Raw genomic sequence first — 21,716 nt, 5'->3', positions numbered from 1 at the left:
AGATGGAGTAATCCAGAACATAACTGATCTGAAGCCCCAGGATGCATGATCTAAACTAGTCCTGATTAAATCTTTGAGACACCTGCCCACAGTTGGATTCCAGGAAAGAAAATACAGCACACACATACAAAGTCACACACCAGAGTTCAGGGTGGAGGATCTTCCCCCATTAATGGCCGTGGCTTTTTTATTTATTACAAAAAAAAAGTAACACAGTAAGGCAGTTTCTCAAATGTCATCATTGTAAGCCAAAATACTTGTCATTCATATGTCCAAAGAACTGCATTCACAAGAGTTAAGCTCTGGATCCTATAACAATACAGAAGGCAGCAAGTACTGGGTCTACTTGAGCAGTTATGGGTACTGAAATTAAATTATGTTTACTACCATGGATTCAAAACTTTGCCCCCATCGACTAATAATTGGAAGAACCTATTTTCTCTTTTCCCTCTCCCCTCCCCCAGAATGGAAGCATTAAAATGAACTTTCACATGAAACTGAAGTATTGCCTTAGGTTTTATGGATTCAAATGTGGATGTGATTTACTTTAAGTCTTCATGAGCAATAAATGAGCCAGTAAATCATTCAGAACAGAACTGTAAACATCCCCAAATGCCTAGTTCCTATTATTTTCCACTGCCTCTTAAGATTCAAAAACAGTTTTTCAGCTAAACAATGCACTGTACTATGGTAAAAGCAATCCTCATTAAGCAGTAGTTCCTATTTTTATAAAGAAGAAGCTAATGAAATAGTTTCCATGGTATGTTAAAATGTGTGGCATAAAAAGATAGTTCACTACAAATACTTGTGGAAGGGCAGCCTCTTGAAAATCTCTTAACATAAAATTAATTTCCTCATAGAATGCCTCTTGTAAATCTGTTGTTTGGCTCTATTTCACATAGTTATGTTTTGACAAAAGCTAACTCAAATCTCAATCCACTATCAAAATATCCCAGAATATCTCACTCTCAGACCTTTTTTGTAGTTCCTTTTTCCTTTATCCCATAAAATAAGTTCATCTATATTTTCTTGACTGGGTTTTGTTTTCGGAAGGACTTGCTACTATAAGGTGCAAACTTGGTAAGGCCCACACCTGTTTTTGTTGTTGTTTTATTATTTCTTGCGTTTTGTTTTTGTTTTTTGCTATTGATGGGTTTTTTAAAATCGGGGAGTAGAGTGAAGTACATCATCTTTATACATACAAAGAAAAATTATGATCTGGACAATATATTCCAAGGGCTGTAATTACCATGCCAAGCAAAAAACAAAGGTAGGAGCAGGGCATTGCCTACTTGCTCCAAACACATTTTTGGGACTAAAGATTAGTGCTCCCAAGCCAAGATGGTCAACTTTAATATCCAGCTTTTAAATAGCCATTTTAGAGTAATGTGAGGTCAGTCTCCTATGTTAAAATGAGCCTTACACATTCACAATCTTGACTTTTATTTTTTGCAGTCCTAGAGAAGACTTTCCAATTTATTTCACTATTTGAAAATGATCCAGGTGAAGGTGACTCATAGAAAGCGTTCAGAATCACACTCTTCAGAGGAGCTCCTGTGGCACACATGGCTTGCAGAGCTAAGTGAGAACAGAGTGCCAAATGACTGGCAGTAGCAGAACATTTCCACTGCTGTGTCTTTTACCACAGAGTGGGATAAGAATTATGTGGCCCTCAGATGTTGTTGGGCTGCAACTTCCACCAGCCTTAGCCTCCTCGGCCATTGGTGAGGAATGTTGGGGATGGGAACCTAACAACATCTGGAGGACCACACAGTTCTATCAGTGCCACAGAGAAAGACACCAAGTATATTAATTGAAAGTGAATTTGCTTGCAGGAAGAAGGCATTTACTGGTAACATTGGTTAAACTCCTACAATGTAGTCAGAGTGAATTTACTATTTTGTAATTTTTCCCCCAAACAAGACAGATGGAAAGAAAACAGATTGCTTAACTAGGCACTTACCAGCAGCTTAAACACAATACAGAGTACCAAAGAGCGGCTCTGATACAGAACATTTTGTACATCTAGTAAGACTAATGGACTTGGCACAGTCTATCTGTTCACAATTTCCTTAAGCTAGGGAATTACAGATAAGATCCTCAGGCTGAAGCTGAATTAATGTTTGTAGAATCTTCTAAGAGGATCTTTGTCACTACCATCACTCTTACAAGTACTCCTTCCCAATTTAGTCAATGCACTCCACAAGAAAATTAAGCCTGTGTATTTTAAGCTTGGGAATAACAGGCACTTAAAGCAATTATTTCAAAATTATATTTTTCTACAAAAACTGTAGTTGATTGAAAGCAAAAGCATGAATGTGTGGTCTCACAGCAGTGCTGGACACAAGAATTGTGCATGAGTCTAGGAGCATGAGCACATAACACTAAATGATATGTCTGAACCGGGCTATTACGTGCCATGGTTACTCAACTTCCTGAATCGAGGATGTTGGGTTAATTTGACTATATCTATAAACTATGTGTAATGGTGAAGTTAATCTTTAAGTTAAAGAAGAAACTTTCATTTCCTGATTTTATCTACAAATGTAAATTACTTAAATTTTTACTTAAATCTACAGAATCAATGTGCTTATGGATAGATGTTATGATTTGATGTTTCAATTAGCAAATACTTCCCAAACTGTACCTCTGGCACCTTGTGCCTCCATTGGTCTTTGTACTTATGTGTGAAAAAAGTTGCTTAGCCGAGAACAAAGAACGATGAATAATTTCAGTAGAAGGCAGATGAATTGCATACAAGACAAAAATGCAAGCAGCAGCTATAGTTGCAAAAACAACCTTTCTGGGAGGAAAAATAAATACACTGAAGCAATGATATATGCTACTGAAAATTACAGTTGAAGACAGACATATCTTCTAAAGCAGTTAGACCAGTCAGGAAATGCCCTTACTGCACTGAATACAAAATATACCTGTTACTCTCCAGAGAAGAGCTCTGAAGAAAGACAAAGTGGTTCTGCAAGTCTGAAGCGAAATATGGTCTAAATCATCAATCATTAACACCCCCTTCTCCATTTCCCAAAGCAGTTTTTGTTTTTTCAAATAAACATTTTCAGTTGGGGACTAAACAACAGTCATTTATGAACAGTCATTAAGCACTTTTAAATTTTAAAAAGTTGAGCAAAATGCAGCTTGTAGCAATTTAGAAAAGGCAATGTCCATATGCTTGTGGTAGGAGAAAGCAGATATAATTCATTCCTCCCTTGGTAATCAAGCTAAATCTTACAGCAAATAGATATACAGTAGCTGGATCAGAAGAACATACCCAGTAATTCAATACAACAGCCAGCTATTTTAATCTACAGCCAGGACTTACCAGTCAGAGTGGATTTCCTAGTCATCTGTCTTCATTGCATTTTGGCTGATTTGACAAAAATCATCAAAGAAATGTCAAACATGCCAAAAGCTCTTAATGGAAATTTGCCTATAAAAATGAAAACTACAAAGTCTGAAGCAGGATAGAGACAAGGTAGAACTAGCTTCTTCAGAACTAGCGTATTGCACAGGTATTCACACACATCCCTGTGACTTTTCCAAATGTTGCTGTGTCACAACCAGGAATTGAAATTGGATTCAATTGACATAGCTACCACTTGATATACAAAAGATATTCAACACTGTGAAAATGCAAAATAGCTTTACTATGGCACAAAAAGTTAGTAAACAAAAATGAACTGGCCCTTGTTAAGACTTTGCTGTAACACAGCTAAATAATCTCTGGTGCAACTCACCAACTCCAGAAATCATGTAATAGTTGAATGGAGTCCATCTGTATACAATTTCAGTGCCCCATGATCTGAGATTATGTTTCAGTTTATTGTAAAGTATGTCTTAATACAGTATAATAATGATTTAAGGACCTATTGAATCTGTGCAGAAGCAGCAATGAAGACTGGATTATTAAAAGTACACTGTGAACATCCCCATTAAATCATAAATTATGGAATGGCTTGCCAGAGGAGATCCATCTCATTATCATCTTAGATGCTTTTAGGTAGGCACTTAAGACGGATCTCTTCCAGAAGGCCTATCCAGCCAATCTGCTCTAAAAGAGTTAGAAATACCCCACCTCTATTTGTAAAGATATGTATTTTAAATGATTATTTAGTCTATGTATTGTATTGATAGCGGTTTTACTGTTTTACTGAGTGTATTTTATATGAAATTGTGTTTTTTTAATCTTGTAATGTTGTTTCTATTGTTGTAATCCCGCCTCGATCCGCAGGCAGAGGCGGGAAATATAATTATTATTATTATTATTATTATTATTATTATTATTAAATCTGTTATTAAAAACTGGAAAGAATATGATTCAACTGCAGTTCTACTTACAGAAGACTGCCAATCCAAACTTCAATCACTGGGTAAGTGAAGGAAGCAACCAAGAGGCTAATGGTAACTCTGAAGAAAAAGGTCGGCAGCTGAGATGGGAGAATATGTCCACACGCCAACCATCACTTAGATGCTCAAGAGAGCTGGGCACAATAGATAGACACAATAAATATGTGAACAATGGTTCTCTGACCAAAAATGAACTTTTTTACTTGTCACAAAACACGATGTGTGGCTCATTGCCCCAAGAACACCATCAACACGATGAAACATGGTGGTTGTCACAGCATCAAATGATATGGAAAGCTCATAGAAACTTAATCAAAATGACTCACAGCTGTAATTCCTGGCAAAGGTGCTTCTACCATGTCTTGACTTGGTGTGTGTATGAATACCAATAAAGCATCCTACAAAAGCCAGTTTGCTTGCACTGTACCTTCACAGTGTTGAGTATTATTTTTACATCAAATGATAACAATCCTAATTAAATTTGTTTCAGTTCTAGTTTGTAATACAGCAAAATGCGGTAAAGTAGTAAATATTTCTGCAAGGCATTGCTGGAAAGTTCAAATTAACATCTCATGTGAATACAGCTGTTGTTTAGTGAAAAGACTACTAACCGAGATACCACACCATTCAAGGGACGAAACATACCAATGCAGACAAAATGAAAAGCTCTGAAAGGGTTTAGTATTATAAATATATCATCTTTGTCAGGAAACGCTTCAGTTGAAAAACAAAGTTTAGCATTTGGAGGATGAACAGGTGCATTTTCTTTTCAAACAAATAATTTCACATGAACTGAGGTTCTCAGCCTAAAGCACAATGCCGAGTTTAAGTCAATTACATTCTTGCCTTCCTGGATTCATGGGGATGAGACTTATTAGATAACAATAAAAACCAGCAATAATTATTGAATGATCGAAGCTGAATCACAATATAGTTAAAACACAAATTATACCTGGAAAACAAGATCTGTTTTCTTTCTAAGCTGTAATCATGCACATGGCAGTTGCAAAAACAAAAACAAAAAAGCCAGTGCCACAGTACTGTTCAAGCCAACTATATGTGCACAACTACTGGCCCAGGATTATCAGCCATATTCATGTGAGAAAGATTACCAGAATAGAAAAAGGGTGGGGTGAAAGGAAAATTATCTATACCTGAATTTTCACAGCAGTAGCCCATGAGTAAAATCTATAATCTGTTCAGTGGAGACTTTTGCCACTGATGTCAAACAGATTTGGCTTGCAATCCCTATCCACAGTTGTGTAACAGTGGCCAGGCACTTTTAAAACAAGGAAGAAATGTAGACACGATTTGTAATACCTTAACTTCCAAGTGAACAAAATCCTTGGCAGAAGAGGGACTGTCCATATTCATTTTTATCACCAGCAAAAGTTTCTAGTGTGTCAGTACAAGTTACTTTTGGCCTTGACAACTCACAGACATTAAAAATCAAATATATTCTCTCTATAAAAAATTTAAATGGGTATATTAGCAAAGGCATTCTTCCGTAGATGAGAAAAGATGGTATTTGTCCATAGATGAAGCAATGGTTGGCACTGGAGATGAAGGTTGTAATGGAGTGTAAGTGTAAACTATCAGTATTAATCAAGGCAACGTGGAAGGGAAATGTAATTTGCACAAAAAGAGAAAGAAGGAAGTTCTGGATCAGTCCAACTCTGATAAACTACAGGGTCTTCGAAATTCTTGCCCACGTTCATGGATCCATTTGTTGGACACTATAAAAAGAAAAAAGAGCCACGTTTGCACATCAAAACTTACACGAATCTAAAGTCAATGAATATTTATTAGCTTATAAAAGATAGTTTAGAAATGATAAAACATTTCATGATAAATTGCTTCTGATTACTGTCAGACAATGAAGAGATATAACATCCAGCAATATTGCTTCTGCAGATAATCAATACCCTGTAATTAAACTGCATTGGAACCACATCATCAGTTCACAGGAGCTTGCTAACAGGGCAGGCATCACATCAAATATGCATTTTATCTCTATTCTACACACACACTCGAATCACATTCTTTTAAATATCACCCTCACATTTCATTTTCAATTGACATTTCTTTTGGGGCCTTATCTTTTCAATACACTGCATATATGTGCAAAATGTGACAGACATGAGGACTGTCATATTCTGTATTTCATACTTACCCCATTTGTTTCCAACCAGTACTGGACAGGCAGCGTGCCTTGTACTATAGTCCCCTTCTCCACTTGGAAAAAGATTATACCAAAAAACAGCTGTACCCTGATAAAATACAAAGCAGTATCAATATTTTAGAGCCAACATGGTGTAGTGGTATGAGTGCTGGACTATGACTCTAGAAATCAGGTTTCAGTTCTTCACTTGGTCATGGAAATCCACTGAGGTGATTTTGGGTAAGTCACATTCACTCAGTCCCAGAAACCCCATAATACATTTGCCTTCAGGTATTCATAAGTGGAAAAAACTTGAAGGTACACAACAACGAATTAATAAGTTACATTAACTGTTACCTTCTGGGGAAAAAATGCAGAGCTAAGGCATACTAAAGTTGAAACTCTACAGGTAATGGCCAAGGAGATGTAGCAAAGGGACAGATCATCACTACCTTCTAAGCTTTCCTAAATGCTATGTTCATTTCATCTCTGCCTGAACACCTCACTGTTTTGACAATGAACTAAAAAACAAACCACACACACACTTGTTGGAGTCCCCAACGCTGCTCAAGTCTGTTCTTTCAGTATCTCTTTATTTTTCTTTGGATCAAAGTTTGTTGTCATTGAGGCTACAAGATCCCTGTCAACCATTTCATCCAGCACTGAGCCCAGAGTGATCACTTGCCACTCTGTGTTAAACATGACAGTGACAGATATGTCCTGCATCATAAGCTATTTGTGAATGGATTTTCATCCTTTTTTACAATTCTGGTTTAATCTAATTTTAGTGGTGGCATGTCATTCTCCTTCGCTGAAGTACTCTTGCAGTGTTATAATTTACTCTGCACAACCTAATTAAGTAAAACACACAGCATTAAAGACACCCTATGACACTTTAGTAACAAGCAACTAAAGGTCATTTTCAAAAATAAAATGAAATCAATTAAAACAAGATGCAGTTCTAATTAACTATGGAGAAGGAAGACATGGTCCTCAGACACAGTTCCAAGAGAGATTGTATAGTGGGCTCTTGTTATCCATGGGCTTGCCATCTGCGGAACTGAGCTTCCGCAGACAGCATGACCTGGGCCGGTTACAAACCGGCACTTGGGACGTCCGCAGGACGTCCCATTTTAAAAAAGGGGCGTCTCTTCTAGACGCCCCTGAGTCTAATACGGACTCTGTCCGTATAATATGGCGCCAGCTGTTCCACATGGCCGGCGCCATCTTTACGTATCGGACGCTGTACGTCCAAACGTGTCACGGCGCCTGTGACGTCGCGAACGTGCCCCTGGCGCCTCGCGATGTCACAGAGGCGCCGCAGAAAGAAGCTCCATTTTGGAGCTTCTTTTTTGCTCCGTAAGGGAGTCGCGCGGTGTGGCTGCGACGGCTCCCTTACGGAGCAAACGGCGGCGGCAGCGGTCTATAACCCGCCCTGTTTTTTTAAATCAAGGTGTGTCACACAGCCACGCACACATATTACGCTGCCATAGTAAACAACAGGACTTGGGGTCCCATATTTTTTGTTATCCATGGGAGGGGGGCAAGAACAGGGAAAGAAAAGGATGAGCGATGTTAACCAAACGTAACTTTTGGTAGTTTTCAGGTATTTCTGTCGGCTGTGAGTTACTGAAGTCTATTTCATCTTTTTACAACCATATCATTATTTGGAGAACCAGGCAGAAGTGTGTGAAGATGGACTGCCTCCAAATACCTGCACCCCATCCCCACATCTAGGCGCTGCAGCAATGTGCATATGTGGACATTCAACTCTATTCACTGGAACGATTTAGAATATTTCACATCAACTTCAATTTATGATCAAGCATACTATACGAAAGTGAAAAGAACACCACAGAAACAAACAGCTAATGTGCACACATTTTACCTACCTTTCTAGGCCAAACACTAGCTCCTACTTCTGGAAATACAGTTGCTCCCCCTGCTGACACATCACTCATCTGAAAAGAGAAAGTGTAGCACATATGCTAACCATCTCAAATATCCTATTTTTTTAAAGTTGATTTCATTGCAATCTTTGCAGGATCCAGTCATTACCATTGACTTGATAAACAGTAAGGCAGATCAGATTTAGAAATAGTTGCTATCTTCACACGAAATATATAAAGTGCACCAGTATAGTAATATGATTAACATTATAACCTAGTAGAAGGGGTAATTATAACAGCCCATAAACAACAACATGCCATGGATATGCTATCCTCCTTCCCTTTTAGTCTCTCTGTTGTTTCTCATTCTATTGGCTGATAACTTGATATTACAAGAGGGCTGTCCCAGTAAGAGAAAATAACCCTTGTGCCTGTTATTGTTATAACTGCTCTCATGTCACCTAAAATTTGCCAAGAGACTGAATTTCTAAACTGTCTCTGGATATCTGAAATTCGAAGTCCAGAAGTATCCTATATGAAAGGACACCCCCCCCCCCCGATATGTCATGAATGCATGAAAAATACCTATTTTATACAGGTAATTATCTAGTGTATTTAAAACAAAACAAAACAAAAATAGATTGCACGAAGCTCAAGATAGACCTCTACAAACTGGGTTTTACCATGACAAATATGGCTGAATGTTAGCAAGTGTTACATGAAAGATCCTAACTTCATAGAAATGCCAATGAGGGCTGATAATGAATAATAATTCATTATTATTCTGGTTTATTATTATTCATTACCATTATGGTAATGAAGCTGATAATGAATAATAATGAATGAAATACTGAAGTTGTAGTGGATGAAAGTGTTCAAAGAAACTGCTGCTGCTATGAAAAAGGGAAATCCCACATTGGAAATCAGAAAGGAATGCACACTGAAACTGCCAATACCACAAAGCCTTTACACAAATCTTGATACAGCCACATTTAGAATACTAAGTATGGTTCTGGTCACTGCCCCAAAAACAGGAGAGTGCAGAGCTGGAAAAGTTGTATAAAAGGGCAATCAAAGTTATCAAGAGGTTGGAGCAATTCCATGTGAATGAAAGTTACAATATTCGTATTTTTTTTAGTTTAGCAAAAGTGTTGCTAAGGTGGATGTTTACACAGAGATGCTTAAAATTATGCATGGCATAGAAAAAAATGGAAAGGGAGAAGTTTTCTTTCTGCTCTTAGATGAAAACTGGAGGCAATTCATGGGAGATTCAGGATAGGCAAAAGGAAGAATAAATTAAAAGAAGTCCACATGAAGCTCTCCAACCCCCTATTTCACTTTGTGGGGCCCCCAACTCACTCACAATGTTCTTGGACATTTCTGCTATTTTAATTTTTTTCTAAGTGAAATAAAGACAGGTCAAATAGTCCTTTAACAAATAAAACCATCACAAAAATATTCCAGAATGTAATACTTTTTCATTTCCCATACACTACAACCCATCAAGCCTAAAAAACAAGGAAATAGATGGGGGGCGGTGGGGAGACAAAGAAGAGAAAAGAAAAGAAGAGGGGCAAAAAACCCAGCCTGTAATTGGCTGAAAATGCAGGGACTAAGTGTGAAAACTGGTCTTTGTCCTCAGTGTAGCTGACTACCCCTGACGTAACTTAACATTAAATTAAACTACAGAATTAGATCTTAAAAAGATATAGCAGTGAGCACCAACATTAACAGCTTTCAAGGAGGAAGAAAAAAATTAAAGGGGCAAAAGGCTATAAATTATTGATGATAATAAAGGCTGTATACCACCAACAGTATGAGAGGCCACATGTCTCTGGGAAACACAACCAAGAGGATGCTATTGCATTCAGGTGCTGCTTGTGGGTTTCCCACAGGAACCAAGTTGGCCACTGTGGAAACAAGATCCTAGTGCCTTTTCACCCTACACAGTTATAGCACTAAGATTCCACTGTTAACTGTTGTGGCAGCATCTTATGGAATTTGCAGTTTAGGAAGAGGCATTTAAAATCCTCAACCAAAGAACTGTAGTGCTTTACCACACTACAAAGCCCAGGATTCTAGCAGATGTAGCCAGGGCAACAGTCAGTGGAATCAAAAAACTCCTGGACAAGATAGGCTTCTGGTTGCACCCAAACTATCTTAAAAGAGACACTGCATTTATTTGTTTGTTTGTTTTGTCTTTCAATTTTTGAGGTGTAGCTCATGAAAGAGCATAGATTTATTCCCACCAAATGTGTATCAGTTTATTTTTAAACTCTTTTTAAGCTTATAAGCCAAAGGACAAGAACAGATTTTTTAAAATTGCTACAGTACATCAAACACTCTGAAAATCTTTACAGCTGTAGGTTTGAATACAAATGCTACAAATGCATATACACATACACCTGAAATTCTATGGTGCTATACAAAACAGCATTATATTAAAAATCCATTGTACTTTTCAAGAATTCCAGTTGTCTCCCCGGCTCAAAGATCACTGAAAATACCATTTACAATCAAAGCATCTTACTTACATAGAATAACCATGTAGCAATTCTGTTGCCTGTACCCAGTTCTTTAAAGGCATCTGGTTCATCTTTCTGTGTTCAAAAACAAACATGGTTTTATTGTAAAAGTTAAACAACACTAGCACATGAGCCCTAGTATTAAGATATTTGTAAGCAAACTTCTTCAGTTAAATGAAAAGGAATTTAGTAGAAAAAAATCAAGCACTGAATTTGAAATGATAGGAATCCATTTACAAATTGCTAAACACACAAGGCATGCTTTTGTGGTCCTGGGGACTGCCCAAACATTTCTTATTTAGCATAAATTCTAATGTGATATTATATCTGTTTATATGTGCCATCTATCAGAATGTTGCCACAGCTGAAAGACCCTCATTCTGAATGCTTGAAGGAAATGAGATCAGGGATCTCTCTATTCACTTGGTATTTTGTCCCATCTCTGCAATACTTTGCAAGATTTGGTCTTGTCTGCAAAATTGGTTCTGTAATTATTTTTTAATTCTCTACTTTTAATTAACTTGATTACTTTGATTTAAGCTGCCAATTGGATATATGGAATATATGGAATGAGTTAAGTGGAATTAAATATGGATGTTGCATAGATTATTGTTGATTTAAAGTCTGACGAAGATATTTCTACCCAATGACTGGCTGGTATACTAGTGACCCTACAGAAAGTAGTACAGCAGTAGCAGTATTTCTTAAGCAGACTATGAAATAGCTGGAAGTGATCAGAATCAATGGCGTCAGTAGAGGTGTGCAGGGGATGAGGACTGTACCAGGTGACACCCTAAGGTGGGGTGACACCACTGCTCCTCAAACATATGCCTTTTGGCAGAAATGGGCTGTGATGTTTGCCTGTGTCTCTTTAAAATGTTGAAGAGATGGGGTGAGGCTCAGTGGAAGGAAAAAGGAGAGGCCCTTGATTTTTTAAAATTAATTTTAAAATCTTATTTTACCAAATTTTAATTCCAACCACATGAAACTGTGTATACATAAATGCATTTAGGCTGGACGTGTGATACTGTAATTCAAATATATAATTTTAATTTTGCTAGTTGTTGATGTCACAACTATTATTCTTACATTCAGTGATATACAGGAATTACGATTAATGAGTAACATTAATACAAAAAATTACTAAGGATTCTGCATCGTGTGGGATGGGAGGAGGTCAATGGAGGTGTGTGACACCATGAATTACTGTATTGGGTGATGCCAACCCTAGTGATGCCACTGATGATACAAGAACAAGATATGGTTCTTCAACACAAATTCTCTTTTTCCACAGAACAAGCTTCTAATGCTCAAGAGTTCTCTTGAAATACTTTCTCTTAAACCTAAAAATTATTCAAAGAGAACCAGGCAACAAGCAACTGTATCCTGAACATGTAGAATTTATGTCAGCTAAACATTTAAAATACAGCCAAACATTTAAAATTGGCAGCTTGAACTATCTATGCCAATGAAAACAAGACTTTCTCCATCCTTACAATTAGAACAGAACCTTTCCCATACTGATCAACTCTAATTACTTTCACATGTACATTCCTTGTAAGTCTTTAGTGCTTCTTTCCACAAGATGCCACTGAATACTTCACTGTCCTCCAGTCCATTTCCAAGCCCAGTTTCAAAGTGCTGGTTTCAATATTTAAAACTCTAAATGCCTTGACACTAGGTCAACTCAAGGATTGCCTCTTCCCAAATATACCTATCCAAATCTTAAAGCCATTTAACCTTTTGATTTAAATTCCCTTAGTGCTCCATAGATCTTGTGATTATTTTTTTTAGAGTTCTCAGATTTCAGATGTTTCTGATGCTGTTTTAAATTATGCTGTTCTTAAATTTTATAGTTTTATCCTATGCATTAGTTCTTTTTTCTTGCAAAATGTAACAAGGACCTTTGTTAGTGGGCCACATACCAATGTCAGTAAACAAACAGAGCAATATTACTTTGACAAACAGTTGTCCTTTAAGTAGATATCTTGGGGAAAATGCCCACTTAACATGGTGGGACTTAATGCATAAACATGCATAGGGTATGGCTGTAAAAGTATTCTTTCAGAAATTAAAATCATGCACACAAACAGACTATTAATTTGCAATGTTTGCAAGATTTTTAGAGGAGGAAAGTAAAGATTTTATTGTGTGTTATGGCAAGAATTTTAAACTACTATATGGATTACTTGGTTCAAAGAAAAATGTTAATTGAAGGAGTTACTTAACACACACGTGCCCCATAAACCACCATCTGAATTCCTTGGCCTTACCTGCAGCCTTGAAATAAAATGGATTAAAATAAAATAGACCAGATAGAGAAAATAAAAGCAAGCAGACTTTGTGAGATAGCAATGTCTTCAAGTAATTTAAGATTATTCTGCTCCTAAATACTGTACAACTTAAAACCGAGGTGTAACACTTTATTGTTTCACTGATCTCGACTACAAAATTACTGAGGCCTGACCTACCATCTTTGCATCAAAAACATAAAACAGCTACACATATTACTTATGTTATGATGTATGGTCATTCTACCATCACTTAAAAAGCACCAGATCCTTTTCCCCAACTCAGTTTTGAGGCACCCTTAATCCTTCCCCTCCTCCGCCCACTTTATATATTTTTGATATTATTTCTTGTTATTCTCTCTTTTTCATTATTCAGATGGTGGTTTAGAAGACTTTATTCATTCAAAAAGATTAGACAACTTGACAAGTCTGAATTTCACACGGACAGTAAACATTATGCCACAGGCTAAAAAAAAGCCTAGGCTTTGGAAGATTTTTTCCCACACATCTCTTTACTTGCCCGAGCAAAGTCATAGTGGGGCTCATACTGTCCTCCCACTCCATAATTTGCTACCTGGAAAAAAGAAATATAGTACATGTGAAGCAAAAAGGCAAAGCAGATTGACACTTACCCTTCCAAAATCAAAATGAGGCTCGTACTGGCCTCCTACGCCATAGTTGGCTACCTACAGCAGAAGAAGCACAAATATCCAATAAACTACCCACGAGGCAAGAAGAAGTATCTCCTTCTCTTCATATCTACAGTGGACCCCCCCCCCCCTCCAAGAGACAGTAGAATTAACTAAATCTTCATATGTTATCATCTTCTCTAGTGAAATACTAGATTTGAGTCTAATATTGCCAATAATTCCCAGGTTTAACAAATGGTCTAAACACAGAATTCTAGTTGGCCTTATACTGGCAAAGTTAAACTATGCATACACCTAATATGACAAACTCACTTATTCCACTTTTTACTATTTAACTTCATTTTATTAACTCCATCCTCAGTTGCAAACTTTGTATTGTAATTTCTTTTCACAAGCCTTTAACTGCAATGTTAAGCGCTGGCACCAACTGCATCCCACATACAAGCACCTATAAGGTGAGTTCTGGTATAGACTGGTTTTGTTTTTATTTTAATTAAACTCAACCAAGGGAGAAGATATTTTAGAGCATGCAGCCAAGATGTAGGTATGTGAGTAACTCTTTTTCCGGCTGCCATACTCCCTATGAGGTTCCAAAAAGCAACCAGGGCTAAATAAGCCTGCACATTCCTACCCTAAACTCTTTCCTCCTGGTGGATTTTCATATTTAAAAATAACATCAAAGCTCAGTTACATGTCTGCTGCAGCATACAATTAACTTTTGGTTGCCCTGTCTTTGAGATGTTAACTGTCATGTCACATCTGTTAAAAAGCAAGACTGATGTTGATTTAAACTGAGATTCCTGCAATTTTCTTTGAAGTGAGAAACAGATTTTTTTTAGAATAAAAATTAAATTGCTTTGAAATTAATTTTATGTGTCCATGATAGCAGGATTCTCAATAATCAAAAAGTGGGGGGGGGGGGGGGGGGAATTCAAAAATATATTCAAAACATATTCTCAGAATGAAGTTGGCATGGATGGTCACATCTTTGTATTTATATTTATTAGCTTACTTGCAGTTCCTCTGCTGTGGAAACGTCCAGTCCTGTTAGATCCTGTATTCTTGCATTAATCCGTGCCACTACAGGATGTTCATATCCAGACAGCCAGGCACTAAGCATGAAATGAAATGTTATTCCTGATCTGAGAAGCTATATATCAAGACTAGTAAGAAACCATTTATAACTATGTGAAAACAGTCTATAGGCAAATATTTAGCCTAAATGATAACTGACAGTTTGATAACTTATAATTAACACTTTTAACTCTTTGGCAACAATGCTGAATTTGTTCAAAGCAAAGCAATTTCCTTTAACTGGTGCACATACATAGTTAAGTGGTGCAACAACTTTGTGAACTAAAGTCCACATAGAGAACATTATACACATGCAGCATTGCAATAGTACATAGTGCTTCTTTTTGGACCAGGCCTAAGTGCAAATAGTTGCTGAAATACAGTGCGCCTGTGTCATACGCGGGCATGCCATACACGGCTTTCAGCTTACGTTAAAGCCGCACACTGGAACACCACGCCGCACCACATGCACAAATCGGATCGAGTATACGTGGTACTTCCCTTATCCAGGGGGGTCCAGAACAGATCTCCACGTAAGGGAAGAGCCGACTGTATTATACTCTGCACTAATTATATACAAATAATTGTATACAATTGCAATAGCAATTTTCTGCATGGGATTTCTGGCACAGTCCTGGGGAAAAGTGTGAGTGAGCTGAAGTTAAGGTCATACTGGGGGAAATGTGTTGGCTGTTACTTTAGGGCAGGTTGGAGAATTATAGCACTATACAATTACAGTCTGATGGTTCCACTTTAACTGCTATGGCTCCGTGTTAGGGAATTCTGGGGTTTGTAGTCTGGTGAGCCATCAGAATGCCAAGTAGCCATCCCTCAAATACAAACCCTAAAACTCTACAGGCTGGAACCAGTTAAAGTGGAATCATAGTGCTATTATTGTATTGTATGAAAGTGCCCAAGTAAACAAGCCATTTTTACCATTAATTATGCCTGAAAGAGGAATATCATTTATTTATTTTCATCTCTAGTTTTCCTCTTAATTCTCACTCCTCCAGTCAAAGCAACAAGCTGGCTCTATTGTCTTTCTTATACGTATCACAGGTGTGTACTTGAACCCAGATACATATATTAATCTGTGAAAATAAGATTTTCTCAGCATCCCCTTTTCAGCACTAAATAGTTGGTAAGAACAACTACTGTGGAAAAGGCTGTTACAAAGCAGTACAAAAGATTACAGCTATCTCCAAAAGAATAAATCAAATGAATGTTTTATTTTATGTTAATTTCAGTAGCTAATGACTCTTAACAAGCACAAGAAAAGGCTTTCTTGCTTTCTTTTTCTACATGGATACACATATCTGGATGTAGTCTCTGCATATAATATATTACTAGTTATACTCAGATTTTACAAAGCTCACAGTGGCCTTTTAACAAGCTTACAGTTCACTCACAAGATGAAAAAATTGAATTTTCAGTGTTTTAAAAAGTCCACTCCCTTGTTAAAGTGTCCAGAAATAGGATCAGTTTAAGTGTGTGTGTGTGTGTGTGTGTGTGTGTGTGTGTGTGTGTGACATGATAGTTATTCCACACCTGAAATTGAAATGGCTATAAACAGTTTGTCTCTTTCCTGGCCATGCTCTTATATTTTCTAACACAAGGACATTTTGAAGGTGTTCATCCTATAGCTACATTTTTCCATTTCAATTTGCATTTTCTACCACTCCCCATATGTACTCTATATGCACAACCTTATGCTTCATGCTTCTGTTTCAATGTTAAGATTGCTACTCTCCCACAAAAAGCTGTAATACTTCACAAGTAGCTTTTCTGTGGCATGGAGCAGCTGAATCTGCCAGATTTAAATTTGCTGTGTTGCAATTAAAAACACAGGGGGTTTGTCAGCTATGTGGTGGCAACCACTTTTTGTTGTTCAAAATGTTAATTCTGCCTTATAGCCTGCATTTTCAGCAATGTTAACAACCAAGAGTCACATGTAAACATGAAATAATTAGAAGTATTCAAATTTAGCCAACACAATACTTGAACTTCATTAATAGCCACAAATCCCATGGAGAAACTTATTTGCTTGAAGCCACATCATCCTTACTACTCTAGCAGATTTATTGTCCTCCTTTTAAAAGGATCACAATAAATCACTAATCGAAAGAAGTGAAATGAGACACAACACAGGTTACAGAATCTCAAAGAGTATGGAGAATATACACTTGAATGTATGACTATGATTAGGATGTTTGTAAAGAGGGAAGTTAAGAAATGAATTCTCAGGTTTAGAGCAGTTTCTAACGTAAGAGGCAAAGCAAAGAGAAAATGTATTTCGATAAAAAAGAGGCCAATAAAATTAAAGAAACTAAGGATACATGAAGCAGCAGATTATATTTTTAAAAAAAGAATTAAAATTATAGCAAGCAAAATTAGTTTTACTGAGCGAAATCCAGCTGTTAGTCCCTCTACACCAACTGAAGCTATGGGACTTGCGTGTTTATTAGCTGGGATCTAGTCTACAAAGACCTACAAACTCTATACACTTGATACCTAATCTGTACCAGATTGATCTATCATGGTCACAAATTGACAGATTCTATCAAGTAATCTACAGCATTTTATAAAATATGGGCATGTTAATTCTCTACACTACATACACTACGGTATATTACTGGAAACAAAACAGCCAAATGTTAATTCATATCTTACATCACATGGTGGTGCAGTGGTTAAATGCTGGTCCTGCAGCCACAACATTGTGAGTTTGATCGTAGAGGAGGCTCCAAGGTTGACTCAGCATTCCATCCTTTCGTAGGTCAGTAAAATGAGTACCCAGCTTGTTGGGGGCAATTGGCTTACAGATTGTAAACCACTTAGAGAATGCGGAGTTCACTGATAAGCGGTACAGAAATGTACATGCTATAAACCATCCTGAGCACTCTTCTAATAGATAGATTATCACATGTCTTTTTCTCCCGAGCTGGGCATGGGCTTAAAGTATTTTAAAATGGATGTTATTGCATGCCTCCATGCCCAGCTCGGAGGCATCATGTACCCGATCTGGACTTCTCCTGAAGTTGTGCAATAACATCCATTTTTAAACACTTTAAGCCCATACCCATCCTGGGAGAAAAAGGTGCCTGACAATCTCCATACAGAAATAAGTAAAAGTAACTATAGTCCTGTAATGCAGCAGCTGGTGCCCTATGTTTCCATCTTTCCTCCTAGCCTACAGCATTATGTGTAAAATGTTTCTGACTGGAAAGTTTATTCAATGTCTAATTCATTCAATGCTTTCTTTCATTTCATGCCAATCAACACAGGTCCATCAATTTTATATCTATCAGCGAGAGAAAGGTGGCGAGTAGGGGGAAAGGATATATTATCCAATGGAGAAGGAGTTGCCCAACCCCCTCTTCCTTTCTCAGGAAGTCCACTTGTCAACACGTTCCATATCACCTCAGTGTCATATTGAAGCAAAAATAATACCGCACTGTCTCCCTGTCATTTATGAAACATGCTCTCTGAATTCTCCACTGTTCTGCTTACTACTGTTAACAACTTTATGAATTTTCAGACTAAATATTTAAAGTCAAATGTCATAAGTGTAACAATATTTATGAAGTTGCTACCTTCTGAAATAAATCAATGCTCAAGTAAGATACTTTCTCCTCTGCTGTAAGAATCAATATTCATTTTCATCCATTAAAAGGGACCACATGTCTCTACTAAACTACATGATTAAAGAAGGGTTCCTGTAATTTTTAAATCACCGTATCTTCAACAGATTTGCACAAGTCTCTCCCATGATCTAAAAGTTCTTTTGATCAAAGGAACATTCTTCCATGATCTAAAAAAAAGTTCCTTTAGGAGTTTTTTTCTAGAGAGGATATTGTACTGTAGAGTCTTACAAACATACTTCATTGGCAGCAGCTTCATGAAAGTTGTGCTAGACTCGTCAAATTATTATGGCACTGCGTATGGCTTGGCTCAGAATTTGGCTTCCCACCGCTGGCTAAATGCCATCTTGAACAGCCTGCCACGTACTTCAGCATGAACAGTAGCCTCCTCATAAGCAGAGACATGCCATAATGCAGAAATGTGTTGGCTAGGAAAGAGTGCTTGGAATGTGTGGGAGAAGGAAGTAGGCTACTCTTAAAAATGCAAGAGGTGGTATTTTTGGTTGCCAGTAAGAGTGGTTCAGTCAGAAATGAAGAAATCATTCTAGCATCCTTGAGAGTAGCCAAAAAGCTATTTTCCTGCCAATAACAGTCTCCAGTTTTGTAAATACTAACTTCTTAATACTGATGTTCATTTGCTTATTTTATGTAGACAGAGCTATGTTAAAAATGATGAAATGTTTAAACTGAATAGTCAAAATGCATATCCCACATAATTTGACTTTCTCATATGCTACCAGCCTGACTTCATGCTTCTGATAGCAAGCCAGATGAAGCATGATAAGCAATGAGCAGGGGATGGGCTGCAGCTATGGGTTGTCACAACTTTTCAGTAGCTGGCAGAGACTGGCAGCTGAAAAAAATAAATTAATGAAGTGTTGATAAACTGCTTTTGTATTAGTTCCTGATGCTAAAAAGAAAAATAAGTTGCCCATATGGATGATCACAGCTCACCAGCTGACTACAAAAGGAAGCCAGATTGCATATATTTTTTTCATTGATTTATTCAGCTTGCTCAAGTGTGGATTTGAAAGTAACAAACTGGGCAGCATGTCTCTCCTTAAATCCATTTCACAACACAGTCCAAGACTTAAGAACTTGTCTTTGTATCATTTAAAGGTTGATCTTTACCCCAAAATAGTATGCTTGACCCTTGTCTTAAAGTGTTGGTGTAGAGTGCTACTGTCTACAAGAACACAGAAACAGGAAGCACTCATTTCCTCCAAACAACTGTTTCCCAGACTTTGCCGCTGACTTTATTGAAGTTGAAGTATAAAGCCTGACCACAACTTCCCACCTACTGAGCAGCAGCCACTGGGAGTAACAGGGGTCTGTTCCCTTGTTGATCAGGATGCAACAGACTGATGTTTCCAAACACTCCTCCCATGAATGCAACAATCAGAAGCAAAAGCCCTGTCACAATTTTTCCTTGCACTGGAGACAGCTGGAGGGGGTTGGAAACATCAATGTGCTGCATCCCAATCAAAAGGAGAACAGCTCCCTGTCACTTGCAGTGGTTGCTGCATGGTAAGGAAGGATGGGGCAGGGGTGGGGGCATTTACAATCACTGAATACACAGGAAGAATGAATACATATCAGTTATGAATGCCTAACCCTAGATTATGTACTCGTAAGTGCGATTGTGAATTTCAGCCAATTCTTTTTAATAGCAGTAAGTGCAGTTAATTGAAATAGCCCCCTAAAGTGATCAGCAACATTATTTCCATAAACAAACACATCTAATCACCGAATAGATTTTTTTAAAGAGAAAAAGCAACTGATATATTTAGTCCACTAAGCATTTTAAAACAGACTCTGAACTAGGGATCTCAAGCTGCTAGTATCACAGAACCTCCTTCCTGTTTATCACATGCCTCCTAGGAAGTGTTTAAAATTAACACGGGTATGATGACACAGCAAGAGAAGTAAGCAAGTGATATAGTGCATAGGTCAATATGTTAGTTGGACTAGAATCATGCATAACAGGGAATAAGGTGCATCTACCGAACTACTTAGAAGTGCTTAATTCCCATGGATTTCAATGGGAAAGAATTAAGCCCATGCTTGCAGTGCTAAATTTTGATTAGGTCTTACCCATGGAGTTTACATTCGAGGATTTCCCCTTTTAAGCATCCCAAAGTTTCAGTGCAGCAGATGTTAGTACTCTGTTTCAAGACTACACCTTTTCTTCTAATTTGCTGAAGAGGAAAAATATGCACAGAATCCCACAGCAAGTGTGATGCAAGCATTACAAAGAGAAATTTGAAAGTTGCTTAGACGTACCAATGACCCCTTACCTCTTAGAGACTCTGTAATGTGCTGTGGTCAGTTTTCCAGTCTGAGGATCATGCACAGTAGCTCGGCTCAGCTACAAAAAGAGAAAGGACACGGGCTTACTCTAGTAGCAAGCTTCTGGGCCAAGCCACAGGCAATTAAAAGGGTTCTGATTGGTCTGGATATTATGTAATGCTCAGATCAGAAAGTATGTTTAAAAAGCACCACAGTAGCTACTGCTACTGCTTTTCCCCAATTCAACTCTCAAATTGGTTCATTAAATTTGCTTTGATTGTCCTTTCACTTTTTCTCCCCCCCAAATGGAAAGGTTTGTGAGCCACTTGTGTGCAGAGTTCCACAGAAAACTTCTCAGTATCCAGAAGTTCAATGTTCTTTCCTTGTTGCATTTTTAAAAATTCTACATCTACATACAAATGCCAGTGGGACTTTTTAAAAACAACAATAACATGTGTAAATTTAAAACTTTTTTGAAACTTTGTAAAAAAAAAGTAGTTGACATTTAAGTTCAAAGAGAGCATTGTAAAGATTGGTAAGCCTCCTAGCTTCTCTGGGTATATGTTTCCAAATGGAAAAGTAGGGTAGATTTTGTAACATTAATAAGGTGCCACAACAACAACAACAACAACAACCTTCTCCAAATGTGCCAAACTAAGAAAATTTAGCTGTAGCAACAGCTTCTGCTCATAACCAGCCCAAAAAACCCACAAAAAACTAACCAGGACTATTTTACAGCTAGAGGGCTGGGGCCATTTATAGTATTTTATGGGCCATTCATAATAGTAGAACCATTCATAATATTTAACATAGTGTAAGCCACCTTGAGTCCCA

General features: G+C 37.5%; 1 protein-coding gene across 4 annotated transcripts in view; it reads right to left on the bottom strand.

Moving 5' to 3' along the window:
• The window catches only part of LOC149318745 (prolyl 4-hydroxylase subunit alpha-1), a 51,769-nt gene that overhangs the window by 2,759 nt on the left and 27,294 nt on the right, over positions 1 to 21,716 (bottom strand). The window contains exons 9-15 of one of the 4 annotated variants that reach the window (XR_016280085.1): positions 20,891 to 20,961; positions 14,891 to 14,990; positions 13,861 to 13,914; positions 10,947 to 11,012; positions 8,416 to 8,484; positions 6,536 to 6,632; positions 5,683 to 6,098 (exon numbers count right to left, since the gene is read on the bottom strand). Coding sequence is in view for 3 of the 4 variants with exons in the window: in XM_089510388.1 (XP_089366514.1) it covers positions 6,028 to 6,098; positions 6,536 to 6,632; positions 8,416 to 8,484; positions 10,947 to 11,012; positions 13,861 to 13,914; positions 14,891 to 14,990; positions 20,891 to 20,961 (528 nt within the window). In the remaining variant the exon portion in view is untranslated. Of the gene's footprint in view, positions 1 to 145; positions 6,099 to 6,535; positions 6,633 to 8,415; positions 8,485 to 10,946; positions 11,013 to 13,358; positions 13,803 to 13,860; positions 13,915 to 14,890; positions 14,991 to 20,890; positions 20,962 to 21,716 lie in introns of those variants that run through there. The other 3 variants (XM_089510388.1, XM_089510389.1, XM_089510390.1) reach the window with 3 other exon arrangements.

The sequence above is a fragment of the Sceloporus occidentalis genome, unplaced genomic scaffold (genome assembly GCF_023333645.1).
Source record: "Sceloporus occidentalis isolate IW3139 unplaced genomic scaffold, rSceOcc1.0.p SCAF_2, whole genome shotgun sequence".
Classification (NCBI taxonomy): domain Eukaryota; kingdom Metazoa; phylum Chordata; class Lepidosauria; order Squamata; family Phrynosomatidae; genus Sceloporus; species Sceloporus occidentalis.
Note: the sequence above shows the minus strand (reverse complement) of the source record. Positions and strands in the feature narration are given on the sequence as shown.